The 14,222-nt window shown below is 34.9% G+C and overlaps 1 protein-coding gene across 2 annotated transcripts in view; it reads right to left on the bottom strand.

The window, feature by feature from the left end:
- Nucleotides 1-1,604: 1,604 nt before the first annotated feature.
- The window catches only part of LOC126752386 (zinc transporter 2), a 158,403-nt gene continuing 145,785 nt past the window's right edge, over nucleotides 1,605-14,222 (bottom strand). For both annotated transcript variants that reach the window (XM_050463130.1, XM_050463131.1), the window contains one exon: nucleotides 1,605-2,204. In XM_050463130.1, coding sequence (XP_050319087.1) covers nucleotides 2,059-2,204 — 146 coding nt within the window. In that variant the 3' untranslated portion in view covers nucleotides 1,605-2,058. The remainder of the gene's footprint in view (nucleotides 2,205-14,222) is intronic.

Here is a 14,222-nt window from a genome sequence, read left to right as displayed (position 1 = left end):
AAGCGAAAGTGTGTTAGTGAAAATAAAAAGGAGTAAAAGAGGTACCTTTTTAAAGTGACAATGAAGTGGCACAGCTAGTAATGATGTTGATTATTGAGTGAAGAGATAATGTGTTTGTAAGAAACGAGAAGGGAACTATTTGGAAGGCAGAGTCTAACTGTAAAAAATCGCTGAAAAACGTTGAAACTTAAAGGTCAAATCAGGAGCTGCGCAAGTATCAATTATCGGCCCAGATTTCTGCAATGTTACGACGGTAAATTGACCCTCGAAATGCGCGACGCCAATTATATAGTTTGCAACGCAGCTGACTTTGTCGGGATAACCACGGTGAGGGACACTAAAGATGCATGTGGGACGTTAAAACAGCTGATGATCTTAAGGTTGCCGCTGAAAAAGCCGAGCTGGTATAACTAGCAAAGAAAAATATTCCGACTACAACGAGAGAAGAAGAACGGAAGCTTTTAAAAAAGTTACGATAAGGTGTAGCCGAATATGTTGAGGTAGGTGCGGAAGCACTACCGTCGACTTACCAGTATTTGGAAGAAAAAAATGTGGACATATAAGTTCCCGGGAACAAATATCTCCACAAAGAGAAATGGAGAATGATAACTTGAAACAACACAATCTTGTCGGGAACAGGGACGTCACGGTAGATGGACGGCTAGTCAAAAAATATTAAAGAGTAGTCCAACAGGAAGCGTAAAGAAGGGGAAATTTTGTACTGCATAGATATTAGCCGGGCAAGGTTATTTTAGAAAATATCTGTATTAAATGTGTGAAGTGAAAAATCGTCTTGTAAATACAACGATTCGATCGAGGAAGACGCTGAACACCAGTTTTTCATAAACATACGCTGGAAATAGAGCGAAATAGACTATACATTTTGGTCGGCCCTCTGAATATGGAATACTGTCAAGGTTAAAAACGAGAAAAACCGCAAGAACCGAGCATTAAATAGAAAACGTACTTCGGTAAAAAATGGGTCCTGGACTCAAATAATGACATGTAAGTCTTCAGGCATGAAATATGGAACGCCACGCTAAATAAATTTCAGAGAGGTTCTACGGTGGAAGAAGGGTAATTAAAATTAAAATTAAAACTAGAATTAAAATTAAAATTGAAATTAATATTAAAATTAAAATTAAAATTAAAATTAAATTAAAATTAAAATTAAAATTGAAAAAATTAAAATTGAAATTAAAATTAAAATTAAAATTAAAATTGAAATTAAAATTAAAATTAAAATTAAAATTAAAATTAAAATTAAATTAAAATTAAAATTAAAATTAAAATTAAAATTAAAATTAAAATTAAAATTAAAATTAAAATTAAAATTAAAATTAAAATAAAAATAAAATTAAAATTAAAATTAAAATTAAAATTAAAAACAAAATTAAAATTAAAAAAAATTAAAAATAAAAACAAATTAAAATTAAAACTAAATTTAAATCTTAAATTTGAAAATTTAAAAATTTGAATTTTAAACCGAACTTTATGTCGAAATTATAGTAAAAATTAAATCTAAAGACAAACATATAATTATAATTATTTTAATTTTTAAAATATCAATATATTATATAAAATATTAAAAACAGAAACAAACATACAGTGTTCAAAAAGAAACTAATTATATTTTATTTAATTTATTTATTACATTAAAATTTTAATATAAATTTGAAAATGTTTGCACTTAAATGGCTTTCACTCTATATTATAATATTAGAACTAAATATGGGGAAACAAGACATACTCGAAACTGAAAGAAAATAATTCAAATTCGTTGTGTCGAAATACCGCGTCAAAGCGCACATTAAATAAAGAATGTGAAATTTAATTGAAAACCACAAAAATTGGTTACGCAACGGCAGACACAGGCGAAAAATTCCTTACAAGCAAAAGTTACAAAACAAAAACTTTTTTCCTCCCATTTATAACTAAATACAGATTACAAACATATATGTAGGCGCGTATATATTAAATGGCATTACAAAAATTGAGCTTCACGACTCAGCGCCGTGGCTTCCACCCTCTCTACAGCATTGCTGTTGGTCCCCGCGTTTACGTGACTGGCACGCAACACTGCTGACAGTTCTCCATTGCCGGTGTGAACTCCTCGATTTGTATGGTCGTCTCAAAGAAATTATAGCGCCGATGAACGGCGGTGCTGGCCTCCTCCAAAATGCGTTTGGCATTCGCTTCGGGTGCTGAAAGAAATAAAAGAAATTGTTTGTTTAAAATTTCGATTTCGATTTTGTAAAAAATTATGCTTAAAAACCCAAAAAAGCATTGCATTTATGAGGAGATGTAAGTTGGTAGTGTTTAGTGTTTAGTTTCATTTACAAACAATAAAATTTGTTAAAAACAATAACGTTTGCATTGAATGGCACATAATTTTCTTCATAACAAAAAATCATAAATGATTTCGAACAAATTTGAGTGTTTTATTTCATTTTAACATCATGTCCTTCTTGTTGGTAGGCCTTATAATGTATTTCGAGATAATCTGTTAGATTATGTGTACCAAGAAATACATAAACTACTTATGTTTAATATAGATTTGGGCGTATCAAAAATAAAAACTAAAAATAAAATAACTAAGTTTAAGTGTAGTCGATCATTTTCTGCTCTCGCAAATTCCCCAAGTATCAAAGCCGAGATCAAAGGTAATACTTTTATTAGAAAATGTTACTTAAGATTTCCTCACCTCATTATTCTAAGAAATTGTGGTGGGTGTATAATCATAATTGGTATATTACTAACTTATTATATGGTTCGTAGATTCATTTAAGGTTAGGTAAAATTATACTGGCAAACTATCACGTCATACAAAGGATCTACTGGTCCTTAGAATTGCCAGATGGAGGTTCTGTTTAATTTGAGCTGAAGAACTCGTCACAGAGAACGTCAACGATTTTTGCAAACTTTAAGAGCTACTCTATGTTTATATTTAATAATTCGTATAGTTCTTTGAACTGCGAAGCTCCCAGATACTTAAGCGGAGTTCTAGATAGTGCTAGAAAAAGGCATAGGAGGTGTTCCAGTGTCTCTCTCATTTTAACTTCTCTGCACTTTCTGCATGTATCGTTATCGCTTAAGCCCATCCGGCTCACCTTGATGCCAGTTGTGACCTGTCAAGAGGCCAACAGCCGTCCAGTATTCCTTTCGAGACCTTGTGAGTAAGAGTTTTCGTGAGTTTTCCTAAGGGTCTCTTGATCTTGGCGATCCTGCAGTTTTCCTGTTTTTGTCAGCTCTTTCTAGGCTTTTTGTATATTTTTTTTTACTTCCTCGCCTATTGGCCGGTGAGTATAGACATCACACACAAAAGGTGCAAAAATATATAACTGTATTAAGGATATGAATTTCAGACCCAAGCCTAGACGAATTTCAATATCAAATGCCTCACCACACCACAACCATATTATGGTTAAGAAATACCAATAAGTTCATTCAGAATATCGCAAACCAAATTACAAACTAAGAAACTTAGTCGATAACTTCGGATATACAAATATTTTATACCATCAGAAGGTAGAGACTTCCGCGGGCATAATGCCTACCGATTTTTTTTTAAATTTCATAATTTGATTTGCGATTTTTTGATTGAAATTTACAGTTTTTGTTCGAAATAGGTCAACAGAGCAGAAAAATTAAGATTTTAAACATAAAAATGCGGTATATTTGAGACAGAAGACGGAAAGATTTCATCAAATTTCGTAAAAGAAATAAAATTTTTGTACAAGATAATAATAAAAAACCCAAAAACTTGATTATTTGAAAATTTCACATAAAATTTGAGGTTATGCGAAAAAGTCTGTATGCCAAAGTTATAAGCCTTTTCCTTACCTACAACATTTCCATATACATTTTTTTATAGGACACACAGTTTTGCCAGGAAAAGAGATAAGTCATTCTTAATTCATAAAAATTTAACTACGCGCCTACCCTTCCTTTTCCCAAACACAGATCGCCTTTACATTATATTTCCCTGAATATTTGTTATTTCCTGATCTCTAGTTTTCGATGGGTATCATTGTACTATGATTGTTTATGTTTTCAAAAACTACCTAATCTGATCTGACAGAGGTACTAATAGAGGTACTACCTATTGGATCAGAGTAGATAGTTTATGAACCAATGTTATTCATTGAGACTTATTATTGCCATTAAGATACTGAGGTCCACATACTTGGATTTCGAGTACTTGAAAAGTTATGTTTTGATGTGGCAAACTATTAATCAGAAAGTGGAAGCCTTAAAAGGGATATATGTGGCGAGTTATTACTCGACATCTTCGTTATTGCGGGATTTATGTTTAGACTGTAAAGTGGAAAACTCAAATGAAATAACAAATTGTATTTGGTCGTGTAGAGCATACCACCTATGGTTTTCGTAATATGTACATTAAACCTATTGCAGTCGGAGCCACGCCTACTTTTTGAAAATCTTTAGCCTACAGATGCCATCCACTGCTGTGATCAAGTCGTATGTCATGAATACACGTGCACTATTGACTTCAAAAGTTTTAAGAGAATCTGGTTTATTGCCAAAGACCAATGACTTAAAAGAAGAAGTCTGATTGTGTTGAATCACAACTTCCTGGAGGCCATTCAATGTTACAATTTCTTGAAATAATCGAATCTCCAAACTTTTATCGTAATTATTTGGTAGTTGTACGTGCTGCGTGGCATGTAGTCTCGTCTTGTTGGAACCAGATATTATCAAGATCAACTTTTTCCAATTGCGGCCATCATCTATCTATAATGCGCTGCAGTGACGGTAACGATGTTACCAACTTCACTTCGAAAGAAGTACGGACCGATGATTTCAACAGACCAAAAGCACACCAAACTGTGAGCTTAGGTGAATGTAATGGTTGTAAATAAATAATTTGTGGATTTTCTTCACACCAGAAAGAACAGTTTTGTTTATTTACCGCGCCACTCAGATGAAAGTGAGCCTCATCGGAGAAGATGATTTTCTTAAAAAATCAGTATCGTTTTCAAGTTTTTTCAAAGCAAAACCAGCAAATGCACTAACATTTACGGTGGTTCAATGGCTTCATTTCTTGAGTTAGAACAATTTCATATGGATGCAAGCCCAAATGTTTTCTTGAAATTCGATAGACTGTGGTTTGAGACAGTTCCAAATTTTGAGTACCTCTTGGAATCGACAAATTGCGGTCTTCAGCTACACTTACATAGAGAAAATGTACGCTTAAGATTTTCAATTATTCGACGAATATCACAGATGGACGATTATTATGAACATTAAATGACAAAAGTGCACGAAAAGTTGCAATTAGAGAACGAATTTTTTGCTAATAAAATTTGATAATTTGTAAACATTCTTCTGGCGTATATATTTCCATGATGACATTGTAAATATTATTAAATGCAATGAAAAAAGTATGACATTCAAGACATTTCAAGATCTTCAGAGTTCTGTCGGCACGGGTTAACGCTGACGTAGGAAGATGAAATTTTATATTTAGGTAAGTCTGGCTAGCTTTAAAAGAAATAGGAGGTATGCATTTCGATATCTAAAAAAAATTTATTTCTCCCACATAAGGGACACCTGCATCACGACATATAAAAAATGACCGAAACGGCTCTTAAAAATCATAACATCCCTAAGTATTCACTTAACCTAGCATTTAACAATTTCGCATAATTTTTAACGAAAAGTCCATACTTTTTGGCGCTAAGCTTCCAAAAACATCTTTTCAAATCCTCCAATTAAAGCGCTGCCAATATACGGAAATCCATATGCATCAACAGTAACCACAGCAGCCATACGAAAAACTCTTCGGCAGACACAAATTACATTTTTCAATCTCAGCCCTATTGCAGACATCTTCCTTATGTCTCGATGCAAATTAGATTTTCACACGTGCAAAAACGTGACCACAGTTAAACACGAAATAACCACAGCACAGCAGCAGCCAAGTGGCTATGACAACTCGACAACTTCGCACGAAGATAACAAAGCGACTGGCAGCCGCAAAGCAAGGTGCTACATAACTTGAGGCATAACGTGAGGCGCAATGCAGCGAAGTTGAGCTTGTGTTTCTGTGTGTGTGTGAGTGTGTATGCATGTGAAATGTGTAAACAAAAGCGAATTGTTGGCTTGCAGCGTGTAATGCAATTGCCAAAAACTTTAACTTGCAACTTCCTCAATTTTGCGCTACACTACTGCAGAGCCCAACTCTACACACACACACCTCCCAAAAGTCGGCAACAAACAAATCAAAAGTACAGTAAAGTTAACGAATAAACTACAGCTACTAACTACACGCCTTCCGCTACTCCACACCCAGCTCCCGATTGTTGCCGTGTTTACTCAACTGTCTGTCACGCCCGCTCGACCGCCCCCTCCGCTGTTATACTTTCCGCATTTCGTAGTTTGCATGCTGTTTTTGTTTGCGTTGCCTGTCAGTTTGTCTGCTCGTCTTAGCTATCTGTCTGTCTGCTGCTTGGTATTACGCCTGTGCATCCTGCCAACACGTAATTTCGCAAAATGTTTGCATACTTTTTGGCAGCAATGGCAATGCGCGCTCACCAAGCTATGCCAGCAATCAGGCAAACCGGCAGCATTGTCATTGTCGTTGATGTTGCAAATGCGTATTGACAAAATTTAAGCTGTGAAGTTTGTTTATGAGTTTTACGACAAATATTAATTAAGTGCTCAAATAAAGCAATAATGAATGCAGCCGCCTTAAGGTATGCAACAGTTTCGCAAAAAAGGCATGGCAAGGCGAGTGTGTGTCGGAGTGTGTGTGGCGAGTATTAGTCGCAACGGAAATCGCAGTTTGGATACATGCTTCAACTGCAGACTCTTTATTACCCCTTTCAAAGCACCTGCCACCTCTTTTGAGACTCTTACAACCAACATTTCCACCTCCAACTCCATCTTGCACACAAACATTCCACTTGCTTTTACGACCTCTGCCGATTTATGCCGCTGCACCGCTTTACGCCTCTCTTACGCATTAAACTCTTTTTTATGCGCCAACAAATTTACCGTTTACGCAATGCGGAAGGATGCGTGCTGCATGTGGCATTTAACGTTGCACAAAGCTTTTTACTTTTTACTTTATTTATATTTTACACTTTTTATTTTGCTTGCTCGCTTACAGCATTTCGTTATATTACTTTTATCACGTGCATCATAAAAATGTGCTGCAGTTACGGTCAGCTGCAGTCGTAATGATAAAGTGTACGTTGACATTTCACGGTGAATGGGAAATTTGTAAATTTTTTATGTGCGCAAAGAAATTTGCGAATTAAAAATAGACTTCGAAGGCAAAAAGGAATGCGTGCTGGAGACGTTAACTTGAGTTTTTATGAGTTGACCTTAATTTTTGTGCGCGGGTGAGTGGAGAATGGAGATAAATGGGAATGATTGGTGTTGCAACCTGTTCGTCAGTTAAGCATATAGTTGTGAGCAATATAACGATTGTTGAGTCGGAAAGGAGACAAAGAATTCGACACAATCTTTAAGTCATATTATTTGATCTTTTTATATGAGATGGGTTCTTATTTTAGTTTCAAAATTAAACTTAATTTAAAATTCCATAATAACATTAAAAGATTCCATAATAACATCGATCTCAACCGCATTGTTAACCTCAACCTCAACTTCAATCTCAACCTCAACCTCAACCTCAACCTCAACCTCAACCTCAACCTCAACCTCAACCTCAACCTCAACCTCAACCTCAACCTCAACCTCAACCTCAACCTCAACCTCAACCTCAACCTCAACCTCAACCTCAACCTCAACCTCAACCTCAACCTCAACCTCAACCTCAACCTCAACCCTCAACCTCAACCTCAACCTCAACCTCAACCTCAACCTCAACCTCAACCTCAACCTCAACCTCAACCTCAACCTCAACCTCAACCTCAACCTCAACCTCAACCTCAACCTCAACCTCAACCTCAACCTCAACCTCAACCTCAACCTCAACCTCAACCTCAACCTCAACCTCAACCTCAACCTCCAACCAAAACCACAAACTTAACCTGCCATTCAACCCCAACCTCAACTTCAATATCAATTTTAATATCAATATCAATATCAATATCAATATCAATATCAATATCAATATCAATATCAATATCAATATCAATATCAATATCAATATCAATATCAATATCAATATCAATATCAATATCAATATCAATATCAATATCAATATCAATATCAATATCAATATCAATATCAGCAAATTGCATATTCGCAGAGTCCGAGAGGAGACTTCAGACTTTGTAGAAAGGGAGCACAGCTGGCCTCAGAACACTTTCCAGTGTTTCTCTGGTGCTGACTGAGCTGTCCAAGGAGATCTGGAAAACCATGAGCAGGAGATAGGTATCCACTTCCAATGGATTTCATACGTAAAAAAATGTTTCACATTTTTGAAAGTAGGAAACTATGATTTTTAAGAAAAGTACTGCAACAGGCCTCAGAAAGCTTTCCAAGTTTTCACTGAAATTGACAACAAACTATACACTCAGGAAACCAAAAGCTTTTAACTTTCTTCCTTCTTGCTTACGGTTTTACTGGGGGCCTTCGCTGACATCGAGTCCATAGAGAAATGTTTGGCTATACCCCCATCCCTCTTTCTTATAGTTTTACCGAGGTGCTTGTCTGACAACGAGTGTAGAAAGCTATGTTGGAGAGCTTTCTGAGGTTTGCTATAAACTCAGCCATTTATACCGAATACCTGAACAAAAATCCTCCAGAATTTCAAAACGTAACCATGGCGACTCAGTTTCTTTAAAAGCAGTCATGCAGGCCTCAGCTTACTGTCGTTTAAATGAAAGTGTTAACAGTCCATGTAGTCAAGGAATACTTTAAGTAAAAAGTGCTCACCTATAAATACTACGCAGCTGAAAGTTATGCCTTATAAGCTGAAGTAGGAAAGTGGAAGCTTTCTCATGAAACACTCATGAGTTAAAAATAAAGCGGAAGCACATATACAATTCAATAACAGTTACTCAATAATATAGATAATGGAGAGTATATAAAAATCAGCAATATTTCCGCTCATTCTTGGTCAGTGAGTCGTAAGTGAAATTCACTTTACTGCACACGCATATTTCCAACCAATACGAGTGAAAAGCATTCGACAACTTGATTATGATAATTTGCATTTCACACACAGTTCGAATGCTTATTGCCGCACACACTTCAATCAAATTTGAACTGAGAAAAAAAAATATATAGACTGCCAACTAAATGTATATATGGATGAAAATATATGTGTATAAATACATATGTATATAAATGTATGTGTGTATGTATATATATGTGTGTGCTTGCAAAACGGCAATTGACTTCGATTTCCTTTTTTTTTCTTTTTTCACACATTTCCTCCTCCCCTCGTTGGCACCGCTGTTGCACACACCTGCCGCATTTTGAGACGTTTTGCGCCTGAATGCATGCTACGGCGCAAATTCAATGCACTCACACAGACAAGGCATTCAGCCATTCATAGCTGCACGCGCCCCCCAGAGACACACAAACGCACACACACATGCAAGCGAGCAGATATAGAGTGGTATGAGATAGTCATTGAAGTATTCAACGTTGGCATGACATTCATTGGGGAAGCTGTTGCACTCAATGCATTTTTCTTCACAAACGGTGAGCAGACATTCTTGGCAGACAAGCAGCGAGGGGCGACGAAGAGGGTGTATAGACAAAGGCCTGTAGAGGACAGGAGGGGCGAAATGTGCGAGCTGGAAAGTGGGTCTCAAAAGGTATGGTGACACAAAACTGAAACGTAACGAGAAGCAGTAAAGCACGCCAACACACACACACGTAGTACAACCATGAACACACTTTCAGGGCGCTGCACTAGGCAGCAGAGGGCGCAGCAAGTGAATGAGATTTATTGGAAGCGCACGCTTCACTGGTCACAGCGGCAGCGGGCACACACACATACACAAATACAAGTACAAGCCCAGCGGCTTTGCTTGGCTGGCACGGCGGAGGCGACGAGCCGTGTGAGCGCTGTGTGACATAAGCGGACCAGAGGCAGCAGAGTGAAATTAAAAGTTGCCTTGAGGGCTGCTAAAACTACTCGGCGCCAGTCAGACAATTCTGTGTGGACTGTTAAGTGCGCAATATCTTTAAGTAAGTATAAAGTAACTTACAATAACAACAACTGCATATTTTTACAGCACATCTTAGCATTTTATTTCTTTGCGAAACCGAAATATTCCAGCGAAATTCAAATTAAATGTAAATTTTAGAATTTTTTGTAAATTTATTTGCTGCACAACGCATTCTGGAAAATTAAAAAATAATGGGAAATCGGAATTAAAAGTTACAAATGAATTTTTAAGATGATAAGGTTAGAATGAGTGAACGACCGCCTAAATATGGGCTATGCACTTAGATTACTGGAAGTTGAGCTACAGTTTTTTGAAATTGCTGTTTGCAGACTTTTTTGTACACCTCTGTAGATAGGTCTATTACCAAACCGTTTTGAAATTTCTGCTGTTATAGGGTTGCCATATGTGTATGTACATATGTATGTATATAATAAAAATATAATATATATTTTATTGACAACAATATGTAAAATTATACCCATAAATCGCCCTCATAATAATTTTAAAATATTTTATTTAAGCAAAAAAAAAGGGTTGCCAACAATATTTTTCCCTTTTTTTCTCTTTGAATAAACGATTAGAAAAAAACTTTGAAAATGTTTGTTACAGCTGATGACGCCTGACTTTTAACTTCAGTTTTTGAAACTTAAATGTACATATGTGTGTACATATTATCGGGTTGCCATGTATGCAAATAAAAAATAATTGTTTGACTGACAACCAAACGTTGAAATATAATATTTCTTGCCATATATGTATAAACATTTCAAAAATACTATATTTTTTTCAAAAAACTATAATAGGGTTGCCAACTTTTCTTCAAACAAAATCCTAAAAAACAAAAAAAATTAATACAAATTTAATAAAAAGTTATTTTGATAATATATATCATTTTATTTTTTTAAGCAAAATTATAAAACAGGATTACCACTATTTTTTCTGGAAAACAAAATTGATTGTAAAAATTATCAGTTCATCCAGTAAAGAAAGAGCATATATTGTTTAAGATATCTGACGGACTATACAAAAAATTTGAAATCAGGGTTGCCAAATTATACTAATAACATTATTTCGACATTTTTACCACCAATAGCTTCTAAACTAATATTTTTTTGACTGATATCCCAAACAAAATTTCTTTCATAAATGACCAACAGTTTGAAGTTGGTTTTATTGTAGGGTTGCCATTAATTTTGAATTTTATTCTTCAGCAGAGTTGCCATTTATTTATAAAATACTACTTTTCTTGACAAGAACCGTAAAAATAAATTATTTCTTTTACACATACCCCAAAAAACCCCAGGAACTGACGTTTAACAAATTTAGTTGAGTTGCCAACATTTTTTTTTAATATCAAGCCATCACAAAATATTTTGAAATTAAAATTATTTAATTACATAAATAAATAATTTAAATTATTACTAAGCATACAACTGATGTTTGAAAATATTTAAAGGAGTGATACAGGGTTACCTCAATTTATTACGGCAAACAAATATACAAAATTAATTTTAAATAGGTGGTCTAGTCACAATTGCAACTACGAGTCGTATAAAAAATGGATGTACTATCTCAAGGACTTTATAATAAAATATTTAATGGCAGGGTTGCCAAGTAGAGTTTTAAAATTCCTGAGATCTAAGGCTTCCACAAAATAAATTAATTGTTTGACTCACAACTACGTCAAAATTAAACATTGCTTACATATGACCATAATTTATTTAGTAAAAGGTTGCCAAATAACTAAGAAATAATTTTTTAAGTGATAACGAGTTGTCAAAATAAAACAGTTCTTGTCAGCCTTGACCATCAAAACACTACTATAATATTTTGTTGAAAAAAATTACAGGGTTGGCATCTCTTTTTTAAAGCAAAACCTTTCTTCCAAAAAGACAATATTTCGTAAAAAATATCTCGAAACTAAAACTAATACTTAGCAAGCAAGTTGTATCAAAAATTTTTGAAACAAAAAAATTAAACAGGGTTACCACTATTTTTTAGATAGAAAAAGTTGAATTTAAAACTGGTAAAGCAGTAACTACTATAAACCAGGCATTAGTTTTAAGTTTTATCCAGAAAATAATACAACTTTGACGGCAAGGTTGCCTACCAATATTTGTGGTGTACAAAATAATTTAAATAAAATGTATATTTTGTTAGAGTTGCCAAGTAATTCCTCAATACGTAAATAGACATATATTTCTAAAACCTTTATTTAAAATTGGTAACTTTCGTAGTATTAAAACGAGCACTATATTAAGCAGAGGAAGAGGAAGACCTCCACTCCGTTGGAAGGACCAGGTGGAGAAGAACCTGGCTACGCTTGGAATATCCAATTGGCGCCACATAGCGAAAAGAAGAAACGACTGGCGCGCTGTTGTTAATTCGGCTATAATCGCGTAAGCGGTGTCTACGCCAATTAAGAAGAAGAATAAGAATATGATTAATATATAGTTTTAATGAGTTTTCACACAGGGTTGCCAAATATAAATAATATTAACGGCATTCTACTTTGCACATTAATAAAAAAATTTAACAAATTATATCTAAACTCTGAAAAAAATATTTTAATACAATGAATTTTTCGATAAGGCGGCAACCCTTACACTGTGTTAACACACAATCTTAATTTATATTAAGATAAAATATTGTAGTCAGTATCACTTTAAGGGTAAATGAAAACTATGTCAAAGACTCGTGTACGTATATAAAAATACTATCGCCAACAGTGTTGCCATATAATAATTTTATGTTCAGAAAAAATAAATGTATTTTTAACACGATATATAAAACCTTATGCAAATACTTCTAAATGAAAAACTTCTGGACGTAATCAACAGACTTTAGAGGTAGATGACAAGGGCTGCCAACATTAAATTATTATGCTACTGACTAGGCCAGAATTGCCAGGTGTGAAAATACAAACAACAACATAGACTGAAAACAACAGAGTTTCCATATAAAAAATTTTATTTTAATTTATTCAACAAGCTAGTCTAAGTCTTTAAACAATTTTCTTCAATTCTGCAACAAAAAATTCTGCTTCATTTCCTACCACACTTTCTGAGTCCTTGAACCACCCTAATATTAGCAGGAAAAACAAATATTCAAGCGCTACAATTTACTTTATTTTATTTTTAGTACATTACGAGCACTACCTACTAACACTAATACCGTGCTACCGTGCCTTGACTTCGGTTTCTTTCATGCATGCCGCGGTAAAATGATAAATTACCGTAAGGCAGGCATTAGATGTTCAGCAGCTGAAGTCAAGTGGAAAGTAAAAGTTTTGTGGCAGCGCATTTAGGAATTTATTGCGGAAGTGCTTTTTGATATGCGGAGGTAAGTATCAACGAATGAATGTGTGTGCATATATGTACATATATCGGGTGATTTTTTAAGAGCTTGATAACTTTTTAAAAAAAAAAAACGCATAAAATTTGCAAAATCTCATCGGTTCTTTATTTGAAACGTTAGATTGGTTCATGACATTTACTTTTTGAAGATAATTTCATTTAAATGTTGACCGCGGCTGCGTCTTAAGTGGTCCATTCGGAAAGTCCAATTTTGGGCAACTTTTTGAGCATTTGTGAATTTCTTCGGAAATGTTGTCTTCCAAAGCTGGAATAGTTGCTGGCTTATTTCTGTAGACTTTAGACTTGACGTAGCCCCACAAAAAATAGTCTATAGGCGTTAAATCGCATGATCTTGGTGGCCAACTTACGGGTCCATTTCTTGAGATGAATTGTTCTCCGAAGTTTTCCCTCAAAATGGCCATAGAATCGCGAGCTGTGTGGCATGTAGCGCCATCTTGTACGCATTCTGTACGCACTGTACGCATTCGTGTGGTTGGTTTAATGTCCAATGGTGGTCGATTATGTAGACCATAAATCGGACGTAAAGCGCGAAACACATTTCGAACCGAACACTGATTTTGGTAATAAAATTCAATGATTTGCAAGCGTTGCTCGTTAGTAAGTCTATTCATGATGAACTGTCAAAGCATACTGAGCATCTTTCTCTTTGACACCATGTCTGAAATCCCACGTGATCTGTCAAATACTAATGCATGAAAATCCTAACCTCAAAAAAATCACCCGA

The sequence above is a fragment of the Bactrocera neohumeralis genome, chromosome 3, assembly GCF_024586455.1.
Source record: "Bactrocera neohumeralis isolate Rockhampton chromosome 3, APGP_CSIRO_Bneo_wtdbg2-racon-allhic-juicebox.fasta_v2, whole genome shotgun sequence".
Taxonomy (NCBI): Eukaryota; Metazoa; Arthropoda; class Insecta; order Diptera; family Tephritidae; genus Bactrocera; species Bactrocera neohumeralis.
The sequence above is the reverse complement of the archived record's forward strand: the minus strand, read 5'-3'. Positions and strand labels throughout refer to the sequence as shown.